This window comes from Prenolepis imparis, unplaced genomic scaffold (genome assembly GCF_030444845.1).
Source record: "Prenolepis imparis isolate NDT839.2.m4 unplaced genomic scaffold, iyPreImpa1.0 SCAF_11, whole genome shotgun sequence".
Lineage (NCBI taxonomy): Eukaryota > Metazoa > Arthropoda > Insecta > Hymenoptera > Formicidae > Prenolepis > Prenolepis imparis.
The window spans coordinates 14,859,799-14,874,669 of NW_028141169.1; the positions used below are offsets into that span (position 1 = coordinate 14,859,799).

General features: G+C 38.6%; 1 protein-coding gene across 1 annotated transcript; it reads left to right on the forward strand.

The window, feature by feature from the left end:
- Window positions 1–629: 629 nt before the first annotated feature.
- Window positions 630–11,543, forward strand: LOC145943207 (uncharacterized). Its single transcript, XM_083050689.1, has 3 exons — window positions 630–1,711; window positions 8,641–8,729; window positions 11,407–11,543. Exons 1-3 carry the CDS (start codon window positions 630–632, stop codon window positions 11,541–11,543), a joined length of 1,308 nt encoding a protein of 435 aa, XP_082906815.1.
- Window positions 11,544–14,871: the final 3,328 nt, after the last annotated feature.

Genomic DNA, 14,871 nt, shown 5'->3' on the forward strand with positions numbered 1-14,871 from the left:
ACAGCTGCTATGATATCATCCCCAGGTGTTCAAAACGTACGTAACAAAATCACAAGAAAATGCAACATAATTAAAATTTTCGAGCGCCAATGTACGACTGCTATGACATCATCCTCAATGAAATATTAAATATAAAATAATGCAACATATTCAAAATTTCAAGCGTCAATGTACGGCTGCTATGATATCATCCCCAGGTGTTCAAAACGTATGTAACAAATCACAAGAAAATGCAACATAATTAAAATTTTCGAGCGCCAATGTACAACCGCTCTCATCTTGAGATGAATCTCGCGAAATGTACAAAAATGTATCAATTTCAAGCGCCAATGTACGGCTGCTATGATATCATCCCCAGGTGTTCAAAACGTATGTAACAAAATCACAAGAAAATGCTACATAATTAAAATTTTCGAGCGCCAATGTACGGCCGCTTTCATCTTGAGATGAATCTCGCGAAATGTGTAAAAATGTATCAATTTCAAGGTCGATACATCATTCGTACGTAACAAAATCACAAAGTGCAACATACTCGAGTGCCAATGATCTCTACGATTAAATAAAAAGGATGGTAAAGAGGCATACTATGTTAGTATCATTGTCAGAGGTTCAGCAAGAGCATCTCAAAAATGGCACAATTGGAAGCAAGTTTGTTGGAGCAAGCCGCAAGGGTGAATTCGGTGGAAGAATATATTGTGTGGGAGCAGCAATGTGACGAATACATCGAATCACTGGAAGAACAAAGTCGAATAAAACGTCCACGATTACCGATCGGAGTTCGACAATCGCTTGTCTCCCAAATCGCACGTCTCGAAGGGTTGAAGAATTCGGTACGCAGACGTTTTGTACACGCAGGTGCCGGAAGCAGTTCGCGAGACATCGGACTCATATGGCGAGAGATTGATACGGCGTTCGAGAGCCGCATCTTGACTGGTGCGGTGATAAACAGCAACCACATCGAACCTCGTCAATTTCTAGAGGATGCCAAAGACATTGTGATCGTACACGTGCAAAAAGTGTTGCAAAAACACATTAGTGTAAAAGTGAACACTATATTTAATGGTGAGTTTGTGTCAGGCGATAAGCGCGCTAATAAAAGTGTCAACACTAAAAACTTTGAAATCTTTCGCACCTCCGATTTACATGATTGGTACAAACGCCGCGTTATCGAGCCCACACTAGCATCGCTAGAAGAATTTCAAGAACGTGATAGTGGTTGGGCATTGTCGCGAATAATCAATTTGAATATAAATATAAACAAGTATAATCCAATGCGTGCGGGATGTCACATTAAATTGCCGCGAGAAATAATGATGAAGAGAGCAGTGGTTAATGTGCAATCTAAAGACAATGCATGTTTTGCATGGGCAGTTGTCGCTGCTCTGCATCCAGTTGCAAAATATAGTGAGAGAACGTCGTCATATCCACACTATACGACGGAGTTGAAACTCCAGGACATTGAGTTTCCAGTGACTGTGAATCAAATCAAAAAGTTTGAACTATCAAACAACATTTCGATAAATGTGTACAGCATCGAAGAAAAGAACATTGTCTCGATACGTCTCAGTGAGCAGAAGAAAGACAGACACGTCAACTTGCTGTACGTGGAAGACAGCAACAACATTGGACATTTCGCATGGATCAAGAATCTCTCCCGGCTCGTGAGCTCACAACTGAGCAAAGACAAATGTAGAAAATATATCTGTGATCGGTATGTATATTTATTGCAAATTATATATTAAATAATCATAAAATAATTATATAGTGTTTATAATTGCTATTATCTTTTACAGATGCTTACACTATTTCCATTCGGAAGACAAGTTGCAATCACATACAGTAGACTGCGGAAAGATGAATGACTGCGCTATCCGATTACCGAGCGATAAGGACAAGTGGCTCGCGTTTAACAACTTTAATCGCAAAGAGCGACTTCCTTTTGTCGTATACGCAGACCTCGAATGTGTGCTGACAAAGACAAATAAGAAGGAAGAAGAAAAGAATTTATATCAACATCACGAAGTATTTAGTATAGCATATTATGTACATTGCTCATATGACGATTCATTATCCGAATATTATTCTCGTCGTAGTATAGATTGCGTTTCGTGGTTTTCCGAACAACTACAAAATTTGGCGCAACGCGTAAAGAATATTTTAGCAACTAACGTCCCCATGGTAAATTTAACATCAGACGAGCGGGAAAAATTTCATAGTGCAACGCATTATCATATATGTGAGAAACCATTCATGCAAGATGACGATACACGCGTATGCGATCATTGCCATCTGACCGGGCGGTACAGAGGTCCCGCGCACTCAAATTGTAATCTAAATTATAAAAATTCTTTTTGTATTCCAATTGTATTTCACAATTTATCCGGTTATGACTCACATTTCATAATTAAGGAAATAGCTACAGCGTTCGAAGGGGGAATCGAATTACTTCCAATAACTAAAGAAAAATATATATTATTTACAAAAAATGTTCAATTTGCAGAAGACAAATCCAGAAATATTAAATTACGTTTTATCGATTCATATAAATTTCTCACAACGTCTCGACAAATTGGCATCTTTTTTGAATAAAGATAAACTCAAAAATTTAAAATTAAAATTTCAAAATTTATCCACCGAAAATTTCGAATTATTAACACGGAAAGGTGTCTCCATACGAATACATTGACTGTTTTGAAAGGTTACATGATACATGTCTACCACCGCGCGAATTATTTTATAGTTCCTTGACCGGCAACACTGTATCCGAGAACGATTACGCGCACGCCGAAAACGTATGGGTGCGGTTCTCCATTCGAACGCTGGGCGAATATAGCGATCTGTATTTAAAAACTGACGTCTTGTTATTAGCTGACATTTTTGAAAATTTCCGGGATAAATGTATCGAGAGTTATGGGCTCGACCCCGCGTATTACTATACTCTCCCCGGGTATATGTGGGATGCCATGTTAAAACATACAAATATTACGTTCGAATTGCTTACCGATATCGACATGGTTATGTTTATAGAACGAGGTATACGCGGCGGTCTAAGTCAATGTTCAAACAGATATGCACACGCTAATAACAAGTACATGCAGTCGTACGATTCATCGAAACCATCTTCGTAAGTTACATCTAATGTATTTCGATGTAAATAATTTCTATGGATGGGCAATGTGTCAACCGTTGCCATATGCAGATTTTCGATGGGTCGATGACATGTCTAGTTTCAATTTCATCTATCGCGCTCGATTCGCCTACAGGCTACATCCTTGAAGTAGATTTAGAATATCCACAATGTCTTCACGATGCGCACACTGACCTATCGTTTTGCCCGACACGCGACAAGCCACCAGGCAAGCGAGAAGATAAGCTGCTCGCGACATTATATGATAAAAAGCGTTACGTGATACACTACCGCAACCTGCAGCAATGTATGCGTCACGGTCTTCAAGTTACAAAAATACATCGCATATTACAATTCGCACAATCTCCATGGCTTCGAAATTATACCGAACTTAATACACAATTTAGAATGAAAGCAAAAAATGATTTCGAAAAAAATTTATACAAATTGATGAATAATGCAGTATTCGGCAAAACGATGGAAAATGTGCGTAATCGTGTTGATGTAAAACTCATCACACAATGGGAAGGGAGATACGGTGCAGAGGCAATGATTGCGAAACCAAATTTTCACAGCAGAAGCATCTTTTCGGAAAATTTAATTGCCATAGAATTACGTAAACTCGAAGTAAAATTTTATAAACCAATCTATGTCGGTATGTGCATACTCGACATTTCGAAGACATGTTTATACGAATTTCATCACGAGTACATGTCACCGCTGTATCGTGACAGATGCCGGGTAATGTACACCGACACAGACAGCCTAATATATCACATCGAATGCGAAGATGTATATGAGAATATAAAGCGCGACGTAAGCAAATTTGATACGAGCGATTACACTGCGGACAATGCGTACGGTATACCGCTCGTGAATAAAAAGGTACCCGATCTAATGAAAGATGAAAACAACGGTGCGATTATGACCGAATTTGTAGGGCTTAGAGCAAAAATGTATGCCTTGCGAGTGGATGGCAAGAAAGATACCAAAAAAGTAAAAGGTGTCAAGAGTAACGTTGTCGCGAGAACGATAACGTTTGATGATTACACGCGGTGTTTGAATGAAGAGATTGAAATGACACGTAGTCAGTCATGTATAAGATCGAAATTGCATGAAGTATACATCATTCGCGAGACAAAAATTGCTTTAAGTCCTCACGATGACAAGCGGTATATCATACCTGAAACCACTGATACATTACCATGGGGACATTATAAAATACCTTTGTAAATAATATTTGTTGTAATATATTTTGTATAAATATGTATATTATATGTATATTTGTATTTATAAAATTATTAGAAAAATATATTGTAAAATAAACAGTGTACAAATATTTTAAATAAATGTTTATAATAAATTATTTTTATGAATCCATGAGTTGTGAGATTTATCCAGTCCCAACCATTTCACATAAACATCATCGCCTTTTTTCCGCAAAACCTTATCCACGAGATATAAATCGGGATTTGCAACATGATATAACTCGTACTCGTAGAATCCTCCGGCGACGGAATTTCCGCGCAAATCTTCAAGTATATATGTCGCAGGATTAGTTTTCTGCACGTTGATAATTTTAAATATTTCAGTAGTCCAATTTGGTGTAAAACCTTTTTCGAAGACGGTCTTGAATTTACTCACGCGTACCTGACAGCCTACTTTGAATCTTGCCGGAGCAGCAATTTTTATGTTACTGTATACCGTATTTAAAAGTTTTTCGGCAATCTCCGGAGTAACATCGATAGGTTTCATACCGATAGTGCGATGTTTTCGCGCATTGTACTCTGCAACGAGTCGGGACAGCGTGTCGATCCACTTGTAATTACCATTAAGTGTAAACATTTTCCACATATTTTTCTTTAAAGTACGATTAAATCGTTCCACTACTGAGGCTTTCATAACAGAATACGTCGAGTAATGATTGATGTTGTGTTTTTTTACGAGTTTCTGCACATTTGCATTGTAAAATTCTTTTCCTCTAACGGTTTGTATGTTTCTCGGACATCTCTTGCTATCTCGAATTATCTCAGCGATAGCGTCAGCTGTTTCGCGTCCGCTCTTATTCTTGAGCGGCAGGGCCCATGCATACTTGCTCAACACATCGATGACGGTGAGTATGTAATTGTATCCTTTGTTGACTCTTGCATAAGGACGCATCTCGACCACGTCAGCTTGCCACAGGTCGTCGTATCCATGTACTATGACACGTCTACGCGGAAAATTTCTTCTCGCTGGAGCGTGCAATTCCTCCACGAGTAGCTGCTTTTCAGAGGTGTTTGATCGAGGCATATTTGTAATAATGTGATATAATTTTCAAGTACAGTTCTTTATGCATCTTTTGATGTAGTCTGCGTTACAGCCATTTTATCCAGCGTTAATAATAGCGCCTGCATATTCCTTTCAAGCCTGATTATTTTTTTCTCAATTTCTTTCTGTTGATCTCTCAAAAGCTTGACACTCGCTTCGACATATCATTTGTTGGCTGCATCATTATCATCTTCCGGTTGCGCTACACGTCGTATCTTGCGCGATCTTGCATCATAGCCGGAGGTTGTTAGACACAGAGTATTATCGCGCACGTAATTTCTTAGTAATCCATCCCATTGATAATATGAATTATTATTCGACGTTCCAAGTGATAATCCAAATTTATTAATCGACATTTCGATACCACTAATATTGACAGACTGACTCGTATCGTGGATGTATAACTTATTTTATAATAATACCAGCTTCGTAAAGTTCCTCGATAATCGATAACATTTCATTGCTGTGGGCGTTGTTGCCGGCTTGACGTGAAGCTTCGAGCAATCGCAGACGATCTACCAACTCGTTGGGATCATTCCAATGCACATAATCAATCTTATTATTGTTTAAGATCATAGCACGCGGTATACCTTTTCCAGATTTTTAATCAGAGAATAATGGTGCGATTATATATTTATATTTGTATCCATTGTTACTTAATACAGGCTGATTCACATTACCATTTCGTCTGTGCGCATTTGTTCTTATTAATATACTTTTGTAGTTTTGCAAGTCATTCGCAGTATATATTTCATCGTCGGGAATTCTCTTGAAAACCAACTCGTAAAGACCTGCTATTCCAATGTATTTTGATCCATCGATAATTATATTATCATTTTTATCCACATCGAAATTTTTATTACCGAGCGTCGTTCCTTTGTTGATAAATTTAACACCGTATACGTAATCCATCTTGGAATTTTTATCTTGACTCAATATAGCTGCCACATATTTTTGAGCAAGTGGACCCAGGTGATTTCGCAATGAATTTTGACCATCGGATGTTTGTAATGAATGTTAAATTGATGTCACAAGCGATTCAGGTGAAGTCTCGAAAATTTCCTCGATAGATGTCTTATCATGCAATAATTGCCTTGGCTGTACATCTTGTATCGGAGTAGAAGTAGTTGCATCCAATAATTGTTGCATTCGCCTGCTTTTGATTCGCTTTGGAGTAGAAGTTATACCGCTCAATGATATATTTGATCGCTTTGTTTTAAACTCTTTTTTCTCTCCAAGCATACTCAATGGTTCAATCTTTTCTTCACCAGACTCAACACCGACTGTATTTTCAACAAGCTGTTTCAGAGGTTCAGAGATTGGTTTAAAATGCCTCTCCAATGCATCGTCCTCCTCCATTTTACCAGTTTTCAAGAAACGATATTTTTTACGGATTGAATCGCTCGTTTTCGCAATCTCTATCACAATCTTTTCACGATCGTTATTCATCATGTTGCAATTTAGACGTTGCTCGATCAATGCATCGAAAGCGACTAAGTGCTTTGCGGTATTGCAAATTCATTAAATCCTTTTCTGTATCGTCCATTAGTCAGCGGACTGTCCTTGTCAATCGCTGCGAATCCATATTTATGTTGCCAACATTTCTGACAAAATGCACGAAAATTATTGTAAGACATATCTGTATTTACGTGATCGTTGTACACATGTTTCAAGTTTGTCCCATCTTGTTTAAATAAAATTAATAAGTTTGCATTGTCACGTACAAGATGCTTGGGTATCTTGGCATACGTTTGACAAAGATAGAAACAGTCGACGCTCGAGTGTCGCCCCATTGCAAAGTACTCTCTTATCGTATCTTGCTTGTCACATGCCACGTCATCAAAGATAAAAATGGAATTCGGAAGCGCCTCACTCGGTGGAATGATAACGCTATATAACCAATTTCTTCTATCGGTGATAGCAAATTTTCCAAATATCGATATTTCGGTTGTTGAAGCGATTTCGAGTATACATACACGTTCTCGAAGCAAACGCCGTGCGGGCTTTCTATCAAACTAATCAACGCGTTAGTTTTACCACAATTCGAAGGACCGCAAATGATTCCGCGTATAGTATTCGGCAGTATGTTTCCATGTCTGCGTATTTCTTTATCCGACATCAACCGTGTTTTATCGTCGAAATTTGTAACTTTGATTATCATCGATTGCTGAACGAACCGCATGTTTTCTCTCGAATGAATGAATGAGTCATGGAGAGCCTATTTATAGCTGCGCGGAACCATGAATCACTCAGTATCGAAAAAATGTTTGTTCTGCTAACAAGTGCTTCCGATATTCACGGTTTAAGCGCCGAACAGCTGCAATTTGTATCAAAAGCATTTTTATTGCGATATGAAAATCACATCCACTACGTGTGGGACAAGCTCCGGAACACATAAAGGCTGATCCAGAGATTCAGACCTGTCGTCGATGTTTCAAACATTACAATCGACCGTAGCAGCAAACGCACATCGACGGTCCAGCGCCGATGATAAAGGAATGCAGCGAATGTCAACGAAAATAGGTAGTGGTCTCTTTAATCGCGCGATAAACGCGCTTCCGATCGAATTACATATTCCCGGCTATCAGTTTTGCGGTCCGGGGACTCATTTGGAAAAGCGATTGGCTAGAAGTGATCGAGGTATTAATCCATTGGATGCCGCGTGTCGCGAGCACGACATTGCATATTCTCAAAGCAACGCCCTCAGAGAACGACACGTTGCTGATAATATACTCGCTGCGAAAGTGCGAAAACGTATTACTGAGATTCAACTCTTGGTGAAAGAGCAGCCGCTACGACTGTTTGGACAGCTATGAAAGCAAAGACAAAATTCGGTATGGGGATGAATGTGCAAAAATCTTTGAAAAAGAAGAAGAAACGAATACTGCCTGTGGCGAAGCGTGGTGGTATCTTGCCAATTTTACCATTGTTGGGAGTTCTCGGTTCGTTGGCCGGTGGAGCAGCGGGAGTCGCAAAGGCTGTGAATGATAGCAAGGCTGCGCAACGTCAGCTTGAAGAAATGCAACGTCATAATCGCGCTATGGAAGGTCGTGGAGTTTATCTCGCTCCATACAAGCGTGGACAGGAATTCTCAACTAAGAAAAAAAAAACGTCAAAATAAAAACGCTAAAAATGCCTGTGGGTGTAACAACTAATGTACAATTAGAACAACTGGCAAGATGTATGCATATACCATTCTTTAGGGGTGTTTTCATGCGCAATAATTTACCGATAAACGGTGTGCGACAAAATGAGAGCGGTATCGTCAATTTGGACGACGTTGATGGTCCCGGTACTCATTGGGTAGCATATGTAAAGAGGGGAAATCGATCAATATATTTCGATAGTTTTGGTAATCTACGACCACCCAAAGAATTGGTGCAATATTTAAATGTTACGAAAATAGAATACAATCACACATCCTATCAGAATTATAATCAGAATAATTGTGGACAATTGTGTTTACGATTTCTTCAAACGGTTGATATAAAGCCTGTCAATCCATCATCACGATTCAGTTTGACAACATGTAGCTAACACTAACGATGACTGGCAAAAGTAGCGTTCTCGCTGTAAGCTACTTTCCAGCTATAGATTTATCGAATGGTGATTATGAGCTCGGTTTAACAGATTTTGAAACTTATCATACGATTCCGAATGTAAATTCTAAGAATAATAAATTTTACTTTGATAACGATGACAAGGAAATTACAATACCCGAAGGATCATACGAAATACAAGCTATAGATGAGTATCTGAGACGTGCAATTTCACAATATCCTTCCAATAAAGAGCAGAATGAAGATGCAATAGCGCTTCGCGCCAATCATAATACTCTAAAGAGCGAAATCAATTGCATCTATAGAATAAACTTTAATAAACCATACAATATAGGATCGTTGTTGGGATTCTCGTCGAATCGTATATTGCAACCTCACAAATGGCATGATTCGGATTTACCTATAAATATTATTAGCGTGAATTTCGTCGAATTTCGTTCGAATTTCCTCTGCTACATAGTACAACCAAGCATTCATGGACTGTGAAAACTGCTTCTCAGCTGGAAAAGCCGCGATATGTGATCTTTGCACTGCAGACTGGTAGAAATAATATTATGACAAAAGATGTTACTGTATTCGATCATTGTAAATTAGCCAACGTAAAGCTGTATCTAAACTCGGAATCTTATCCCTATGATGATTTAAATTTAGATTTTGAAAAAAATAGATTCGCCCTCTTGTTTGATATGTACTCTCGTTTTCGCAAATCTTATTACGGGTGTGATATTGAGAATGTACTAACTATCGCGAAATTTCTACATTGCGGTCCTCTAGCAGTTATTGATTGTTCGCGACAAAATGATTCTGTCAAAAATTCTACCGTGGACGTGAGAATAGAGTTTGAATGTAAGGAAGATGTATCGGCAAATACTACAGCCTATTGTCTCATCTTGCATGATCGTGTTGTCGAATATTGTCCGTTGTCCAACGTAGTTCGTAAAATTACATAATCAGCAATTATCCCCTCTTCCGATGTAATATAAATGATTGAGATTTTTAACAATCGACATCAGTCGTCCAACATTCTTGCAACAAAATGGTTGTACCGACGTTTGTGGATCTGCAAGGATTTATTCTCAATAAACGATTTATCGTGAAGGAAGCGGCGATTCTGAGAAGAGGATTCATTGTTTCACATTATTTTTTCGCATGCCCCGTACCATGGGGTGTGCTCATAAAATCGGAGAGACGTCAAGCCTCATGGTTGACTCGAAATCATCATGGATTGCAATGGGAAGATGGAAACGTTCCATACAGCATGGCTCAGCGTTTGATTACAACAGCTACCGCTGGTATGATACAAGAAGAAGAAGAGTCATCCTCTCTTGTGTACGTAAAAGGCCATGAAAAGTGAGAATGGTTGACCGATATAATGGACGATGCGAGAAACGGTTTCATTATTGAGACCTTGGATGCAAACTATGAAGATATTCCTACATTAAACAACTTAGATACTACCTATAGCCTACGTTGCGATAAACATGTAAAAAATTGCGCTTTAGAAAATGTATTTAAAATATTTAATTGGTGGTCAAATCATCGCAATGATTCGCCACACCCTTTTTTTGAATAAATTAATATTGAAATAATATTATCTTTGTTCGCTCATTTTCCTCATACGCATACAAGTATTATATGTCCACACGTGCTCGTATTAATTTCAGCATGTGACAGCATTCTTATGTTATAATTTTTTAAATGTAGTCGATTGAGGTTTGAATGTGGTTGATTGATGTTCGATCGAGGTACGAACATGGTTCGAAAGTGGTTCGAAGGTGGTTGATCGATGTATGTACGTGGTTCGATTGATGTTCGATCGAGGTTGATTGATGTTCGATCGAGGTTCGAAGGTGGTTCGAAGGTGGTTGATTGATGTTCGATCGAGGTTCGAAGGTGGTTCGAAGGTGGTTGATTGATGTTCGATCGAGGTTCGAAGGTGGTTCGAAGGTGGTTTGCATATTATAATTCGTTTTATGAACAGACGTTGACTTTAACTTTTATGCTAACTTTTGTCTTTTTATCAAAAGTAACTTTATATTTTATCCTATGTAACATATTTTATCTCCTACTTTTCCTACCGAGAGCGGGTCTGTCTCCGCGATGTTCGTCATAAAGTTTTTAGCGTTTGTGCTGTTAAGTATAGTAAAAAAGAGTGAAAAAAAAAAAAAAAAAAAAAATGCCTGGAGGTTTTCTGCGCCGTACGCTACCCGAAATAGTAAGTTGTACAATTTATTTAAAACTATTGTACAGAATGTTGCAATATGTTTAGATATATATTAAATATTCATATTTTTCAGATGATCTATAACATTGTGCAAAATTTATGGCCGCAACACATGGTGGAGCAAGGTTTAACTGAACGAGAATGGGTGAGAATGCTGTGGTGGGAACATCGACAAATGTTTGCAGAAATTTGGTGCGAAACTGCAGAGGCGCGGGAAATGGATGCCAATAACAATGGGCTATGGGAGAACATGTATGCTCTTCGGGAACTGTTTGGCCTAGAGCCATATCCACCAGAACCTGTGGTGGAAAATTGGAACTAGTAAGTATTTCTTTTTAATTATAAATTATTAAATTAATTAATAACAAATTTCTGTTATGCAGGAGTCCCCGCCCAACCGTCGCCTCCGCTTCGCGCAGCATCTAACATTCGGCCGCCTCAACATATCCAGACACTCTCGTTCAGACAGGCATTGCTCAACCATGTGTTGCTGTCGTAAATATTATATTTTTATATTATTGCATTATATTTTAGTAATTCAGAAATAGTATATATCGCTAGTGGTAAATATAAATTGGTAGACTTAAATTCGACGTAACTAGCAAAAGTTTATTCAATTATATTCACAACGTTTCCACAACCAAATGGTCGAAACGTTGTGAATATAATTGAATAAACTTTTGCTAGTTACGTCGAATTTCAGTCTACCAAATTATATTTTAGATTTTATATTAATTTATATTTTATATTACATTTTATTTTATATTATATATTTTAAATTTTTTAAATTTACACACACAAACATTTTGTAAAATACACACACACACAGTTATAAATAAAAATTATTTTAAATATTAAAAATATAGTTTATTTTAGAATAGGTCCTCTCTCCTTTCCTCCTATTAAAATCTTATTAATTAAAATTACTATAAATATTTTAAAAAAAGTCTCTCTCGCGTCCGCCTCTCGCGCTCTCCTTCGCTGCATCAGCTCTCGCGCTCTCTATCGCCGCATCATCTCGCAACATCTCTCTCTCGCTCTTGCATATACGCCTCGCTTGCGTCATCTCTCTCGCGTGCGCCTCGCGCTCTCCTTCGCTGCATCAGCTCTCGCGCTCTCCTTCGCATCATCTCGCTACCTCTCGTCATCTCGCGCTATCTCTCTCGCTCTTGCATATACGCCTCGCTGCAACACCTCGCGCTCTCCATCACCGCATCATCTCGCTACCGCTATCTCTCTTTCGCGAACGTCTCTCTCGCGACATCTCTCTGTCACGTTCGCCTCGCGCTCTCCTTCGCGTTCCTCTCTCCCCGCGGACCCCTCACCTACAAAGCTTCATGCGGTCTTTCGCGGACGCCTCCCCCTCCCCGCGGACTCCTCGCGGACCCGTCACCTAAATCGCGGACGATTCTCCCTCCCGCGGACCCCTCGCGGACCCTAACCTCGCGGACGCCTCCCCCTCCCCGCGGACCCCTCGCGGACCCGTCACCTAAATCGCAGACGCTTCCCCCTCCCCGCGGCCCCCTCGCGGACCCTAACCTCGCGGACGCTTCCCCCTCCCCGCGGCCCCCTCGCGGTACATCGCGGACGCCTCCCGCGTGACGTCATTCCCCCTCCCCGCGTGACGTCATTCCCCCCTCCCCGCGTGACGTCATCCCCCCTCCCCGCGTAAGGTCATTCCCCCGCGCCATGGGTTCCCCTCGCCCCTCACCCCCCTCATTGCCCCATGGATTAGAACCCGTCTAGTATCACTACTGGCATAAAATGCATCTTCGGCACATGCTGCTTCCTCATTTTTCTTCTTCCAGCATTATGAAATTTTGTGTCCTCGCTTGTGGCAATAATGACATTTAAACGGCTTGATTTCCTTTTCAGTTACAGTTTTAGAACCTTTGTCCGCTCTATGTCCTCCTTTGAACTTGGGTTTGTTATTGCTTGCGTGGAGGGCATTTTGCTGATTTTGCATCGACTCCTTTCCCTTTCTAGCCTGAAATTCTTCCAAAAGTTTTATTTTTAACATCTCAGGGTCAGGTAAAATATCTCTAGCCTCAATAGCGCATCTAAAATTTTCATAGTTATCGGGTACACTATATAGAAGCAATATTGTTACCAAGTCGTCTGCGATATTGATATCCATTTCTTTTAGTTTGTCGATGGTCCCGAAAAATTTGTTTAAATGTTCATCCATACCTTCCTCGCTGGACATTCTTGTAAAGATGAGCTGTTTCAGTAGCGTAGCCTTACGGGCAGGGCCTTTTGATTGGTACACATCTTCAAGTTTTACCCATACATCTCTTGACGTTTGACAATGCTTTATATGCCATAACTCTGACGGGCAAATGTTTAGAATAATGTCAGTTTTTGCCTTTTGGTCCGCCAATTCCCATGCCGGAACTTCTACTGCAGTCGCCGGGCGAGCCTTCATGCCATTCACATATAGCCATCGTTCATTACGTACGAGAACCGCTTCCATCTGCATGTATCGTAGTTGTCCTTTGACCATTCTCCATGTATCGTAGTTGTCCTTTGACAATCTCTCCACAAGTGTAAAATGCATAGACATTTTGCCGTCTTTACGAATTTCGTTCCGCGTGTTTGCTCTCTAACCTCACTTTTGTATCACAACTTGTTACAGTTGTAATTTACTACAATTTTATAGAGCAACAGAGCGAATATATATATTACGGGAGTCTGGGCCCATAACCTGTTGTTATCACAATTTTATTTTAGTGATTTTAGTACAATAACTGATCTCTTGTAACAAAAATATAATGAATAATACGCAAAGACGCTAACGTGTTACAATCAAGAAGAAGGGAGGAGGTTTGCGCATGCGTCAAAACGAAAAGAATACTTGAGCTAGTGTTGCCAACTAAAACATTAATCGAAACTAAATTTAACACAGTTACTAACAGATACAAAAGAACAATCATATATCATATTGTTACTATCGCATTGCTACATATTTACTAGTTTCTGTCCTAATTTTTTAAATTTATATTACTAAGTAAAAAATAAACTTTTTTTACAAGCTGATCGTGTAAAATAAGAGAGATATATATAATATAAACAATGTCTGACGATACGTATCAAATAAGAAATACATGTTGAATGAATTATCCCTAACAAAAAATTCTCTATCGTTTTGCGAATAACAATTCAAATTTCTGAATTATTAATTACAAAAGCGTCATGGAGATTTTAAATAATTAATAACTGAAATTTTTTCGTGTTTGTTTACAAAATAGTTGAAGACCAGTTTTATTCAGGACTTAATCTATATATATTTTATATTTGATACTATTGTGAAAGATACTCTGATGTATATATGTATATACTTATACATATATGTGTATAGTTATTTTAAAAATAAAATTAAAAGAGAACAAGTACCTTTAAAAAAGAACATTTATTATGAATATACACGTAAATTGCACATAAGTATATTATTGCACTATTACATATGTGTACTATTCTATTCTAATTTCTTTATATTTCTAAGTAATAGAAAATAGACTTTCTTACAAACTCACAGTTATATGTATCAAATAAAAAAAATTTTATCAGTAACATTAATTGTGACTATTACATTTGTACTATTGTTATGTTAACTTTACATCTCTACATCTATAAGTAAAAAAATAAACTTT

What these genes read in the sequence shown, in the direction of transcription:
- LOC145943207 (XM_083050689.1), top strand. Translation starts at nt 630, where the DNA reads ATGGCACAATTGGAAGCAAGTTTGTTGGAGCAAGCCGCAAGGGTGAAT. An exon ending in AGAAAATATATCTGTGATCG is followed by an intron (nt 1,712 to 8,640) that starts GTATGTATATTT and finishes ACCATTCTTTAG; the next exon opens with GGGTGTTTTCATGCGCAATA. An exon ending in GGACGACGTTGATGGTCCCG is followed by an intron (nt 8,730 to 11,406) that starts GTACTCATTGGG and finishes AAATGTTTGCAG; the next exon opens with AAATTTGGTGCGAAACTGCA.